This window comes from Protomyctophum parallelum, assembly GCF_964188405.1.
Source record: "Protomyctophum parallelum genome assembly, chromosome: 14".
Classification (NCBI taxonomy): Eukaryota; Metazoa; Chordata; class Actinopteri; order Myctophiformes; family Myctophidae; genus Protomyctophum; species Protomyctophum parallelum.
In genome coordinates, this window is record NC_139709.1 from 12,526,532 (window position 1) to 12,540,101 (window position 13,570).

At 40.8% G+C, this 13,570-nt stretch overlaps 1 protein-coding gene across 3 annotated transcripts in view; it reads right to left on the reverse strand.

The window, feature by feature from the left end:
* The window catches only part of ifi30a (IFI30 lysosomal thiol reductase a), a 93,669-nt gene that overhangs the window by 8,057 nt on the left and 72,042 nt on the right, over positions 1-13,570 (reverse strand). For 2 of the 3 annotated variants that reach the window (XR_014570296.1, XM_083782559.1), the window contains exons 1-2: positions 2,821-3,050; positions 1,269-1,466 (exon numbers count right to left, since the gene is read on the reverse strand). Coding sequence is in view for 2 of the 3 variants with exons in the window: in XM_083782559.1 (XP_083638685.1) it covers positions 1,269-1,466; positions 2,821-2,955 (333 nt within the window). In the remaining variant the exon portion in view is untranslated. Of the gene's footprint in view, positions 1-1,268; positions 1,467-2,820; positions 3,051-13,570 lie in introns of those variants that run through there. The other variant, XM_083782560.1, reaches the window with a different exon arrangement.

Genomic DNA, 13,570 nt, shown 5'->3' on the forward strand with positions numbered 1-13,570 from the left:
TTACCTAAACGGGTGCCATGCGCACTGTGCGCGACTGGACATGGCTTTCTTCTCACCAACCACTATTTGATGCGATTGCATTCACCCCTCCCCCCCTCTCTCTCGTCTCTCCCCCTCCATAACCATGATCATGAAACGGCGAGCAAAATACGGCATACGTGTCTACAATCTATCATTTGACAAAACATTATTTATAATGTCGTATTTCTCTGAAACAATCATGACCGTCATGTTTCATCGCAATAAACCCCGTCGTAGGGGATGTCACAATATAGGAAATGCGTGATTCTCACTTCCATGATGCGCCGTGCGCTGGTGTAGCAGTCAAGACTAACTTTACGCTCGGGAATATAGTTTCACATGGCTACGCGGACCACGCGGTATGCACACGCCACGCCACACATTATCCACAGTTTCGCTGTAGGTCCGCAATTAAGTTATTTAACCTGCTATTATTCAAGCTTCGCCCTCTCTGCACCAATATAATTCATCCGGTGACTCACCAGATGTGATATTATTATTTATATTGGATTGCTCGCTGGTGACGTGGTGCAGTTGATGCAACAATGATAAATGACTTATTAACGCAGTGATATTAAAACAATCGGATAGATATCCGTGTGGTTTCCAGGGCGCAAGCTGCATTTCTCACCTATATTATAGTAAAAATGATATGCGCTAATAAAGCGGTGACGTCATCGTTTCTCAAACAACATATTTTCAGATGGGGGGGATCGGTGGCCAATTACATATATTTTTGAGGGTCCTTGACATGAAAATGTTTGAGAGCCACTGAGCCACCCAACATAGGGTTTTTCAGGAAATCGTCATGATTTAGAAGACATTTTGTAGAATCGTTCCCAGTTCAAAATCCATTTTGAGCGGGCACCCCTTTTGGTGTATTAAACATTATGTTATAATTTAGCTATTGAAAAATAGCAGATCTACAAGCTCATAGCGCGCCACCGAGTGGCGCGCTACGAGCTTGTAGGTCTGCTATTTTTTTTTATCGTTAAAATGTGGCACAAACATCTGAATATATATTTCAGAGTGAACATTTTTAACTAAAATATTTGCTTCTGGGGGGTCCGTGGAACTGCATATTTTGAGGTGGGGGTCCGTGGCCCAATAGAGATAATTCTGGGGGTCCTTGACATGAAAAAGGTTGAACACCACTGACATAAATACATGTTTTTTTTTCAGAAAAATGTTAGGATTTAGAAGCCTTTTTATTAAACTCGACCTCAGTCCAAAATGGGTTGACTTACTTTTGCATTGCCGTAGGGCACCAGGGTGACATTGAGGATGTCACCGAGCATGACCCAGGTAGGATAGAGCATCTGAGTGAGGAAGTGTCTGCAGCCGCCACACAGGGACTCGTAGTACAGCTCCAACTGGACCGCCGGTGCCGCGCGGTCCCTACTGCGGGACCTGGTGACGTTGGTCTCGAGGCACTGCTTCAACACCTACACACACACACACACACACACACACACACACACACACACACACAGGAGCATGTATTATGTAGACGTGTGAACTGTGAAGTTATTATATCTTTATCTCTCTCACATGACTCTGCACTTTGGGGAGGTAATGTCTATAGGCTTGGTGCGGAGTGTTTTGTACAGCCTCTAACAATGCGCTGTGCTGTTGTTCATTATGCAGACATTATTTCATTGTGTGTGTGTGTGTGTGTGTGTGTGTGTGATTATCCATACTGATCTAAATGTATCATTGGTCAATTCCTAGTTGTAACTAATTGCCCTGGAGTCCCACACTCTCTACTGCATGCAGCTTTTAAGCCAAAAAAAAAAAACAACAACAAAAAAGTGTTGTATTAAACCTGCCGTTTTATTCTTCTTTTTAATTATTTGTTCGGTTTGTTGTCATGATTTGTCACAACTCGAGTTGGGCTTGTACGAGGCTTAAAAAGGTGTTTAAACTTGAAATGTACTGTAATTCTGCAAACTGTTAATAAATCAATAAATCAAAATAAATACTTTTTGAAATGTCTATGGGGGGAAATTAACGGGGAATTATTTCCTGGGTCCTCGTAGGGGGCGGGACCATGACGCTTATTACCCAAAAGTCCACTGGACTTTCACCACTAAATTCCGTATTTCTCCGAACAATGCAATGTAATGCAATATAATAACCAGTAGCCCCGGGTGTTAGCTCTGCATTAGGGATCTTGTGCACTGTATTACTCCATATTCTTCAATAGATATGTGTTTTAATCCCATCTGTTCTGTACCTGAACCAACGCCATTTCCCCCCTCGTCCACTTCCAGTTTACATCGAGTGTAATACAGGCTTTCGCCGGATGCGCCACTCATTGAGGAATACAGGGCATTTCCGACAGAATCCGACACAGACTGCATTAAAACCCATAATCTATTGAAATACGGGCTAATATACAGTGCACTAAGGTTCCTAGTGTCAAGATAACATCCGAGGCTAGAGGCTCAGAACTTGATATGATTTGTTTTGTAGATGTACAGAGAAATACGGGATTTCCGCGCGGATGTCCAGTGACTTATAGAGGGTAGAGCACAAGACTAGCATAGATGCGATAGGAAAGTAAAAGTCAGACATAATAGGCTAAATACATCGATGAGCCAGTACTGTTATACATAACACGACTATACATACTGTAATTATTTCCATAATAATAAACAATTTAACAAACTCACAGTATCACACGATGAACAAACTTTACTAATAGCAATCATGTTTCAGGATGAACTAGCCCCTCTTGGCACCCCCCAAATGTCAGAAACGTTACGGGGATCCCAGAGGGGCTAAGGATGAACTTACCCCACATTCGATAGCAGATTCCAGAGATGAGCACCACTGTGCCGGGGAGTGAGAGCAAGACGAGGCGGTAGTGCAGTGAGCACTATCCGAATAAAATGACCAAAGAGTCACAATGAACAACACGAGAACCTTCATCTCTAGCTCGACCGACTCGACTACAGTAAAATAAACAGGTGAAAACAAAACACACGCTCGCCAAATCTACTACCGATCGGCGAGGAGGATAACTTCTTATAGTTCAAAGTAAACATAATCCACGGGACTTGCCTTTTAGCAGAGGTTTGCCGGTGTTTTGATTGGCTCAGGCTGTCGGGTCATGTGGTGACAACAACAGCGTCACCTGACCTAGCACAGTGTTTTCAACCAGTGGTCCGGGGACCACCCTATGCCCACCAGACAGTGTCACAGTGGTCCTCTTGAGGGGCTCCAGCCAGGTCACAGCAGGTGGTGGACGGTCGTCCCCAGAAAATGATGTTGGTGTGGTAACCAAATTATGGACCCTTAGTAATATATCTTTAACTCTTGAGAGCATAAAATGAAACCCCATTTGGTTTCATTTTACGCTCTCAAGAGAAAAAATATTGTTTAAAAAAGAAAATCTGCATTACCTGTAATTACTTAATTTTATACAATTAGAGAATGTAGAAGAATTGTTAACGTTATTTCTGGTACAGCATGGAATTGTGGACAAAATCTTATCCAACAATAACAAAATATTCTTTCGTTTTGGGTCTGACAGACTAAATGTCATCAAATGGTGGTCCGTGGCCGAGTGGCTCAAATGCCTAATACATAATGGGCCTTGGTATGAAAAGGGTTGAAAACCACTGACTTAGTTTAGACAGTATTTGGTTTAGACTAGTCATTGGTTAGACCAGTCATTAGTCCTACAACTACAACCTATCGCTCAAACCCTCACCCTAAACCTATAACCTCCCACAGGGCAGCACACCTAACCTTAACCCATGTCTAACCAATCATTGGTTAGAGTCAGACATGGGTTAAGGTTAGGTTTACTAGACATTGGTTACCAATGACTAGTCTGTCTGTCTGTCTGTCTGTCTGTCTGTCTGTTTGTCTCTCTCTCTCTCTCTCTCTCTCTCTCTCTCTCTCTCTCTCTCTCTCTATTAGTAGGCTACCAGTGCGTCACTGAATAGAAAACAAATGGGCTGAATTGTTAGGTTTCTCTCTCTCTATATATACCCGGTTGGCGGCTGGCGGCCCAGACTGTGTCTTCTGTGAGGAGGAGGCCCAACAGCCCACGGTAAGGCCTTTAAGAGGTCCATTCAAGCCGTAAGCGGAGCCTGCGGCACCACCGTTCCCCTCCTGGTGGAGCCTGCGGAACCATTGTGGCTCAAGAATCCGCCGCTCCTGAATGAAGTGTCTGGTGCTGGGTGCAACGCACGGGGTGCTTACTTAGTTTAGACTAGTCATTGGTGGTTAGACATGGGTTAAGTTTAGGTTTAGGTGTGCTGCCCCGTGGGAGGTTAGGTTTAGGGTGAGGGTTTGAGATAGGTTGTAGTTGTAGGACTAATGACTGGTCTAACCAATGACTAGTCTAAACCAAAAATTGTCAAAACTAAGTACTGCACCTGCAACGCACATGTCCTGGCTACTCCTGGTGAGAGCAGGAGCGGACCTGGTGAGACGTAGGAGGGAGACAGGAGTCAACCCACAGAGCCTATAGTCTTTCCAAGTTCCACGCGCCAGACCTCCCAATCCCTGTCTTTCCTTAATGGGACTGATGGTGGGTACTGGGACGTAAGTCGGCCCCTTGATCACCCTGGCTGGGTCACCCTGAGTGTAGCCTTGGAAACCCAGACGTTTTTATTTCTAGGAAGTGGAGTATGAGTGGAGTATGATGTTATGAGACCCCCCCCCCCCCCCCCCCTCGCCATCTCTCTCTCTCAGCTATTCTATTCTATAATCTATATTCTCACAATTGCAACAGTTAGTCTCACTAGTCTGACACACATTATATTTTATCCTGCGATGAAAGGATTCCATTTTTGAAAATATTTACCTTCAACAAGAAACGGATTTTCTATATTGTTAGCCTAAACAATAGCCTATAATGGTCTACACCGAACCAACCCTCATTACGAAAAGGCCTTGTCTGTGTGTGTGTGTGTGTGTGCGTGCGTGCGTGCGCATAATGACAAACATGACAAAGAAGCTAGGTGAACAACATAATTATGTATTGTTTGGGGCACAAACTATTTAAGTAAATAAATCTGGGGCAAAACGTTTGATATGATATAGCCTACTGTAGGTCTGTTCAGAATGAAACGTTGTTGTCAATGGTCACTTGGACAGTGATGCATGGGGACAGTAATAGTCATAACGTGTCAACGTGATACCAACACCTTCCTCAGTCATGAGATGTGCACACACACAACATCAGAGTCATCCATGCCTCTCACAAGTTATGAAAGATTAACATTATGACTCTCGTGTCACATGATGCCTGACTCCGCTGACAAGGTGATGTAATAAAAAAGAAAAGAACACCAGACCTCATTTTATACATCTTTTATTGTCTTTTAAATCATTGCATCAACCTAAAGAAATAAGAACCGTACAGATGTAAGAGTACCTGTCTGGGTACAAACACAACTCCAAAGCAAGCTGTACAAAAGCAAGAGGGAGAGGGAGAGAGAGAGAGAGAGAGAGAGAGAGAAAGAAAGAAACAGGAGAGAGAAATGCATCTGAATTACGACAGACAAGAAAGGGGAGAGGAAAAACACGAGGGATAGAGAACAAAGTAATCATCATACATACATAGATTGTGCACACCACGGCCAGCAGGCCTCCGCTGGCCGTGACGACAGTGCTCCCTCTGAGTTCAATTGCACTTTGGTGTAGATAGAGAGTAGCTTTATCTGACTTGTCCCGTTCGTTTTCCCATTCACCGCTTTGAAAAACTATAAGAGAAGACCTACGTCACACCGTACAATAGGACAACATACATCACAATGGATGTATGTGTGTCTGTGTTGTTTAGACTGTGATATTCTGAACAAATACTTGGACAATAAGCAGAAACAGTTTGGGTCGTCAAGGAATGAAGCCAATGACCTTACCACCGGTTTGCTCAATGTTTGTCACTGTGGATAATAGCCTGATTTGTAGCCTACTTTGTTGTACGACAGTGTCGGCACACCAAAAACAGCAGATCTACAAAACTAACGACGCGTCGTGTTTGCAATGCGCTGTGAGCTTGTAGATCAGCTATTTTCAGAATGGCCGCGACACCATCGTTTACAACTAATTCTGGGTCAGGCCTGATAGGGTGTGAGCTCAATACCTTGTCATACGCCCATAAATAGCGCTCCATTAAAATAGGAGATTTTCAACTGAAGGGGGTGAAAATCTGAGACATGGAATTAAAGTATACAAAAAGTACATATTATCAAATGTAAATGATGTTAACTTGCCATGTAAGTATAGAGACATGTCCCATGGACACTATAGGACGTGCTGGTATGTCCAAAAAGCTGCTCAGTCTATCCCAGTCAATACCGTCTCCAAAGCAGAATTGGGTGAGTTTATGAATATGTACTACTACTATACACCACGTGAGAAATAGTACGACAGTCACATCAAATCAAACAAGCAAGCAACCTTTCAGGATGAAGGCTGGGGTGATTGAAGAGACTATAGTCAATTGCTGCAAGAGGGAAATGAAAGTGTTTATTTTGGAGTGCCGCTTTTTCCACTTAGTTGGTTTATATTTTCAAAGCTGAGCCCCCACTGCCATTAAACTATAAAGGGCAGTTTCACAGAGGAAGCCGCACCGGCTTTTCTTTCTTGAAAGTGTCGTCTGAATCTGACTCTATGAGTCGGCATGATTTGATTTACTGAGTAAGCAAGAGTGTGTCAGGAATCTGGGAAGATTTTCGGTTTTCGAAACAAACTATAATGTCTTTTGTTTTGCTTTCTCTGACATGGTTTGTTGTTTTGTTTAAAAAGAAATTAAAAGAAGAATGCCTCACCATTCTTCTGTGCGTTAGAATCTGATCTCAGGTCAGAATGGGTTGAACTGTCCCAACGCTATACACAGGCATTTTTACTGAGCATATATGGTTCAAAGCCCTGCCTCATCAAAATGGGTTCAGATCTGATGGGTTCAGATTAGGTCTCCTAAACTTGCGTCCTGGACGGGGGTATCCGGACGTAACTACAAATCCCATGATGCAATGCAACCTCTACTTCACACATAGGGGATTCTGAAGGTATAATAAAACTATTGTGGCCCGAGTCCTGATTATTTTCTTTTTAAGACCACACTTTACTTACTGTATATGTACTGTATCAATGGCAAGCGGAAAACTTAACATAAAAGTCTGCCATGATGCATTCAAATTAGGGGTGTAACGATATGGTAACTGTATCGAAATATCGATATTTAAACAGCAAATATCATGTCGTTTGACTTTGTATCGCATTGTTTTGCAATGTAAATAATCAATTTAATCAATACTAAGTACTATTTGTATTTAGCAATTTTAAGAAGAAAAAAGAAACACAATGTCCATCTATTCGCCAGAGAATCACTGTGTTTACTTATTTATATCCATAATAATACATCTTTCCCTTAAAAAGGGAACATATTTAATGTATTTGCTAAATAGTTATTGTATCGATTTCAAATAATTAAATTGTATCGTATCGCCATGATGAACCAATATCGCCCATGTATCATAACGTCAACCATGTATCGTGATACAACATAATGCTGTGTTTTAACTAAGCATTATGTTATACTTTAGCTATTTTTGAAAAATCGTAAAAATGCGGCACAAATCTTTGAATATAATATTCTTTCAGAACGAACGTTTTTCTTATTTCAGGCCTAAATGGGTTACACCCCTAATTCAAATGCATCCCTTGGGATTCAGTCTGGCATAATGCAAGTGTAAGATGAAATAGTCAGGTACATTACAGAATATAGAAACTGAATGAATAAACATCTACACGAGGTGGATCAATTCTACCTTCAACATATACACTCTAAAGAACATCTTGTTGGATGTATTGGTTCTGATAACAACTGCTATGCTGTCTTATCGAGGGAGCACTGTCTGGATGAGTAAAAAAAAGAAGAAAAAAAAAACTGAAAAGAGAACAAGCAGTCATAACATTTTCAAGTTTAAAATGACAGAAGAAAACAAACAAAAAAAGAAATATAAATCAAATCAATCTATCACAGCCACTTTAAGGGACAAGAGATTGATTTTCAAATGCATACTTGCTATTTGGTTAATTACATATCGTAAACATCTGTATTTTTTCTGTATGGAGGAAAAAATTCAAGCTAGCTTATTTTTTTCTTTATAGGTTCTGTAAGGTTATCATCAACAGATATAAACAAACAAAAACATTTGGACAGACAAATCTATCTGCTTTTTAAAAAAGCCAAAATGAAAGAAAAAAAAAGAAAGGAAAAAAAAGAATACTCAGGCACCATAAATGAACACGTCCTAATGCCATCATTGTTCCATGTGTACAGAGGTCTTTCAGAGGAGTGCTTCTGAACCACGACATACATTGCATTTAAGGTTTTTGTTCCAGATTATTGAACTATAGTTTCACCATCTGCCTATAGGATTGGCTTGGTTTGTCTAAATGTATTGCTCCAGAATAAATGCCCCTCTTGAAAACAGATCACCATAGAAATACACCAGAGTATAAGGGATGCAATGTTAAAAATGGCTTACTGTATGTTGTGGGCACAATGTAAAGTCTTGACTTTTATACTTTAGTTGTGTGCTGGTGCCGTGCACCTAAAATAGCAGATATATACAAGGTCACACAACACGGAACACGACACAGTATACGATGCAGTGTGAGCTTGTAGATCTGCTATAGTTAAGGTGTCGCGACATGATGTGCAATCAAGTATAAATGTGGCATAATAGCATTAGCGTCCGCTCGATGGTACATCTCTATGGTTTAAAACCTATATCGTGTTCGTTCCACCCACGAGTGGAGACATTGTCGGCAAAACGTTCAAATTGCCTTGTCACAAAACACAAACCTAATAATCATTCAGCTGAAACTGCTTTTTTTTTTTTTTAAATGATAAGATTCTCACGTTAAAGAGAAAGAAAGCAAACAAACTGCCCTCAAATGTCTGTAATAAAATGCAAAGCAGCCAAGACCGCATTAAAAAATAAAACTGTTGTTTTACAAATAGACTCCGCTCTGTAAATATTAACATATATAGATGAGCTCGGCCTCATCCTCTGAATGCTCTCATGCTCATTGCTTTCTATTAACATATAGATCAACTGGATCCGTTTTGTTGCTGATCAGGATTGAAGCTCGTGGCTGATTAATATAAATGCCTGCGCTTCAAAAAAAAAGAAAAAAAGGAAAAAAAAAAGAGAACTGCTCGACCTGTTGAATATGAAAGCAGCTGCGGAGCAAGTCGACAGATCACGTTCACATCAAAGCCTCCGTTTCTGATTGGTTTCAAGCATAATCCAAATCAGAAGTATAGAATCCAAAAATATAGATATCTTAAGATATATTTCAAAATATTTCATTTTATAGTACGCCTCTCATTCCTCCACACCTAAAATAGACACCTGTTCCTTTGCATTCAGCGACAGATGTGCTTCGTGTTTGACGTCATTTCAAGAAAAATATTTTTTTTTTACAGTGTGTACTGAAGATAGTGAAAAAAAATAAGATTTTATTTTACTAATGGTGTATCATAAAAGCAAATTGTTTTGTTTTTTTCCCCCTCGAAGAAGCTCGGACACAAACACCTATCTAAAAAGATGACCCGAGCGAGAGTTAACGAAAAGCAGGCTTAGAATTTGGGCTCAAAGTCCAAGCGCGATGATACGCTTTCATAATGGGTCGGTCCATCTCACGCAAACCATGGCTTCATGGCCACAGGAGTGGTACAGTCCAGTCCACTCCACAATGCAATCCACGACAGGCCCAAAAAGACCAATCGAATCCATTTCAACAAACAGCCATCGTCACAAGGTTTTTATTTACTTTTCATGACTGACTACTATTCTCCTCCCCACGGAGAACTTTATCGTTTCTCGAACCTTAATCGATGATACCTTGAAATAAAGGAAATCCCAGAACTTCAAGCTTCAATATAATAAACCTCTGATTCATGAAAATGTGCGCTACAAATGGAGCTGCTTTGTAATCAACTTAAACAAAGTCACTCTGCCAAACATTTCAAAGAAATGTATACTTTGAAGAGCCTTAGTGTGAGAATAAATGACTTGTTAAGATGGTGCAAAGTGACTAAATATTGTACAATGAGCCAGTAGCTCTTGATGATCTGACAACAGTTACTACTACACGCGGTCATTTGCACTATACAGGAGTTGTCTATGTACGACAAATTCAAGAATGAACTATCAGGGATGTGGCGATATCATTCTGCCATGGTTTGTTCAACGGGACCAGAACTATACGTGACACCTGGCAAACACACAATCCAACAAAACGTAAAGTGTGTATAGTGTGTACACCAATAACAACAAAGTGAGAACAATGAACAACCATTGTTGACATACTGCAAAAGAAAGAACTTTTTAACACAACGAACAAAAACACTATCGTGGACTAAGTGAGCTTCACTGACGCTCCTTAAAGTCAGTCTTTTTTTTACGGTTGTTGGAAGTTTGGTGGTCGAGGGAGGGCGTGCGTGTGTGTGTGTGTGTGTGTGTGTGTGTGTGTGTGTGTGTGTGTGTGTGTGTGTGTGTGTGTGTAACGGAAAATTAAAAGTGCAATCACAAACATGTTGGTCCGACCCGACAGTACCGTATATTCACGTGCCAGAAATGGAGGATTATGGCTCAACCAGATCAATAAGTTCAGAGTGGAGGAACTGACTTGAAAAATATGAAACACTGTGAGAAATACTGCATGCGTTACTGTACATCGCCCGGGAAGCTTATCAAAGAATGAGCTTATAATAGGCTTCGAAAAAAACTGCTCTGGGGGGCTCTACCGATGTGTGTTATTCACATTTCTACATAATAACGTGGGTTCATATTCAATTATGAACTGTCTGTATCTAACACATACACCAAAGAAAAGCGAGCCTGTGAGAATGACCGTCAAGCTACACTACGCTAAGCTACGCTACGATACAGCCCCCACCATAAAACAAAATAATGAATATGTAACAGCTATTGAATTACGTAACAAAGAGGCACAACAATAAACAAACAAAATACTCTCATATCTATGATTTGCTCTCGCACTCACACTCATGTACACATATACAACCACATGCCAAACTGGACACACACACACACACACACACACGTGCGCACACGCACGCACACACACAGACGCACGCACACACCATGTATGCTCATTTGAGAGTTGTTCTAAGACAAGTGACAAATACAGTATGAAACAAGGAGCACAGCATGGGGCGATGGCGCCATCTACAGGAGCATAGCCTCAACAACAGAGGAGAAGAGATAAGCTCAATTCTAAATGACAAAAAGGCACTTCTAAATCTTACCGATTGAACTCTTTTTTTGTTTTTTCTTTCTTTCTTTCTTTCTTTTTAAGCCCTCTCTCGTCAGAAACACCACGGTCACGTCTAGTTTAATTCTTGGTTGTTTTTCGTCTTCCCAAGAACTGTGCAAAGCACTCAGTACAGTACTGTTGATTATTTTTGATTGAACTAAAAATGTCTTTCATCCCTACCACGATTCCAAAATAAAAGAAAGTCTAAAATGCCAAACATGCAAATCTCAAAAAAGAAAAATAATAATATTTCTTTCTTTCTCATAATTTCCCATTCCTGGCTACTGTAAACTATTCTACACACATTCTACAAAAATACAATTTTTCTTTTTGGCAAACTGGGACTACTTCTATACAGTAAGTGGGGGAAACTCTGGAGACTAATTATTTTCATCTCCAGGAATAATAAAGAAAAAAAGCACCACTTAAATCAACCCACCAGATTAAATTGACTAAAATGTCATTACGTGATGCCTGTTGTGGCTGTGACCTTTTCATCGACCACAAAGCCATTAACTCGATAGTTCCATTTCCAATGCGAAAGGACTGTGCTTTGAAATAAGAGAGAGAACAAAAGAGATGGTTAAGGAAGCGTTGCCTCCAGCCATAATGTAAAGCCTAATAGCATAGACTTTACCTTGCGCACGGCGCGCGTAAAACACGACGTGTGACGCGATATAAGTCAGGCATAAAGGAAGTTAACAGCAGGAAGTCACTGCTTTACAACACAGAACATGATGGCGGGGGGGGGGGGGGGGGGGGGAGGAGTTGCTCTCGGAAGTGTGTCTGTATCTAGTCTCGTGTATAGCCAGACAACTATTCCACAGAAATTGCGAGAGTCAACACGAGACTAGTCTGTATCTTAAAAGCCTCGTCTCGTTCACATGCTACTGTCTTGTGTTTAATCGTGAACACACGACACACAACGCATATGCACTGACAGAAAATAATAGAGCGCGCGGGTATTGAGCACAGTGTACGTGCCAATAAGTGACAACAACGAAACGAAAATCCCAAACAAAAAGACGGAGTTCATGCATACTGCGGAGCAGATAATCTCTCAATCAAGAAGTGTGGCCGTTCTAAAAACAATCGCAAAAGGACAGGTTATTTTTTCTTCTCTCGCTACATTGAATAGACATCCTTCATTTGGCTCACATTAGCTGGATACTTGTGTGCGTCCGAGCAGAATCTGAGAGCATAAGCATAAAATGTTGGAAAAATAAGAAATTACAGCCATCAAAATGCATCAGTGTCACATACTGTGCTCGACTCCGGGTTTACCTGCGCTTACGTTACACCTAAAATTAAAAGAAATCTCACTTTGTACAATATTCTCCAGCACTGTGAATCAGGCCTCTCGCACGCGTACGAAAAAGAAAAAAAAAAACAGAAGTCAAGAGCAGTGTGGTTTTTTTTGTGGCCAAGAAGTACCGAGAGTAAAAACAAAACAAAAAAAACATCTGCAAAGAATGTTGTACCAGTAAAACAGTCTTCCTAGCTAGCGACAACAAAGCACATACAGTACTGAAGATATCAGAATCACGTAGACAGATGCTCTTTTTTTTTTTAAGTGTCATTAGCATATATAGAAATAAACACATTTAGAACAGCACTAACAGTTATACCTGAAGTCAGTGGCTACAGGCGGCTACAGTATTTAAGAGGAAGAAGAAGAAGAAGAAGCAAGTATAAGTTTTAAACAACAAACAAAACAAACAAAAAAGAAACACGCTTGGTGCAGTCTCTCTCGATGATCCATGATTTCAACCCGGATCCTATAGTCAACTGCATTCATCAATGTACCAAATGTCTTCTTTAGTGTATTATCGTGATTATACAGTACAGTATACACTCACAAAACACCAAAGCGTGTACCGTGTAAATCTATGATGCTGTACCTTTTTATATCATCAAACTCACTCACAAGAGAGGCCAGGGAGTGAAAGGGAAGAGGGGAGAGAAACCAATCACAGCAGCTTGATCTATTCAATAAAAAATATATAAGCAGTTTTTTTTTTTCGTTTTGTTTTTCTTTCTCCAGAAAAGCCCCTACCTTCCTTCCTTCCGTCCGTCTATCCCCTCTCTCTCTCTCTCCCTCTCTCTCTCTCTCTCTCTCTCTCTCTCTCTCTCTCTCCATCCGTTCCTCCCGTGTAGGCGCTTCACTCATTCTTGTGACACAGGCTCGTGGTCAGTCAAGGCTTATTACTATGGCACTTAAGCAAGC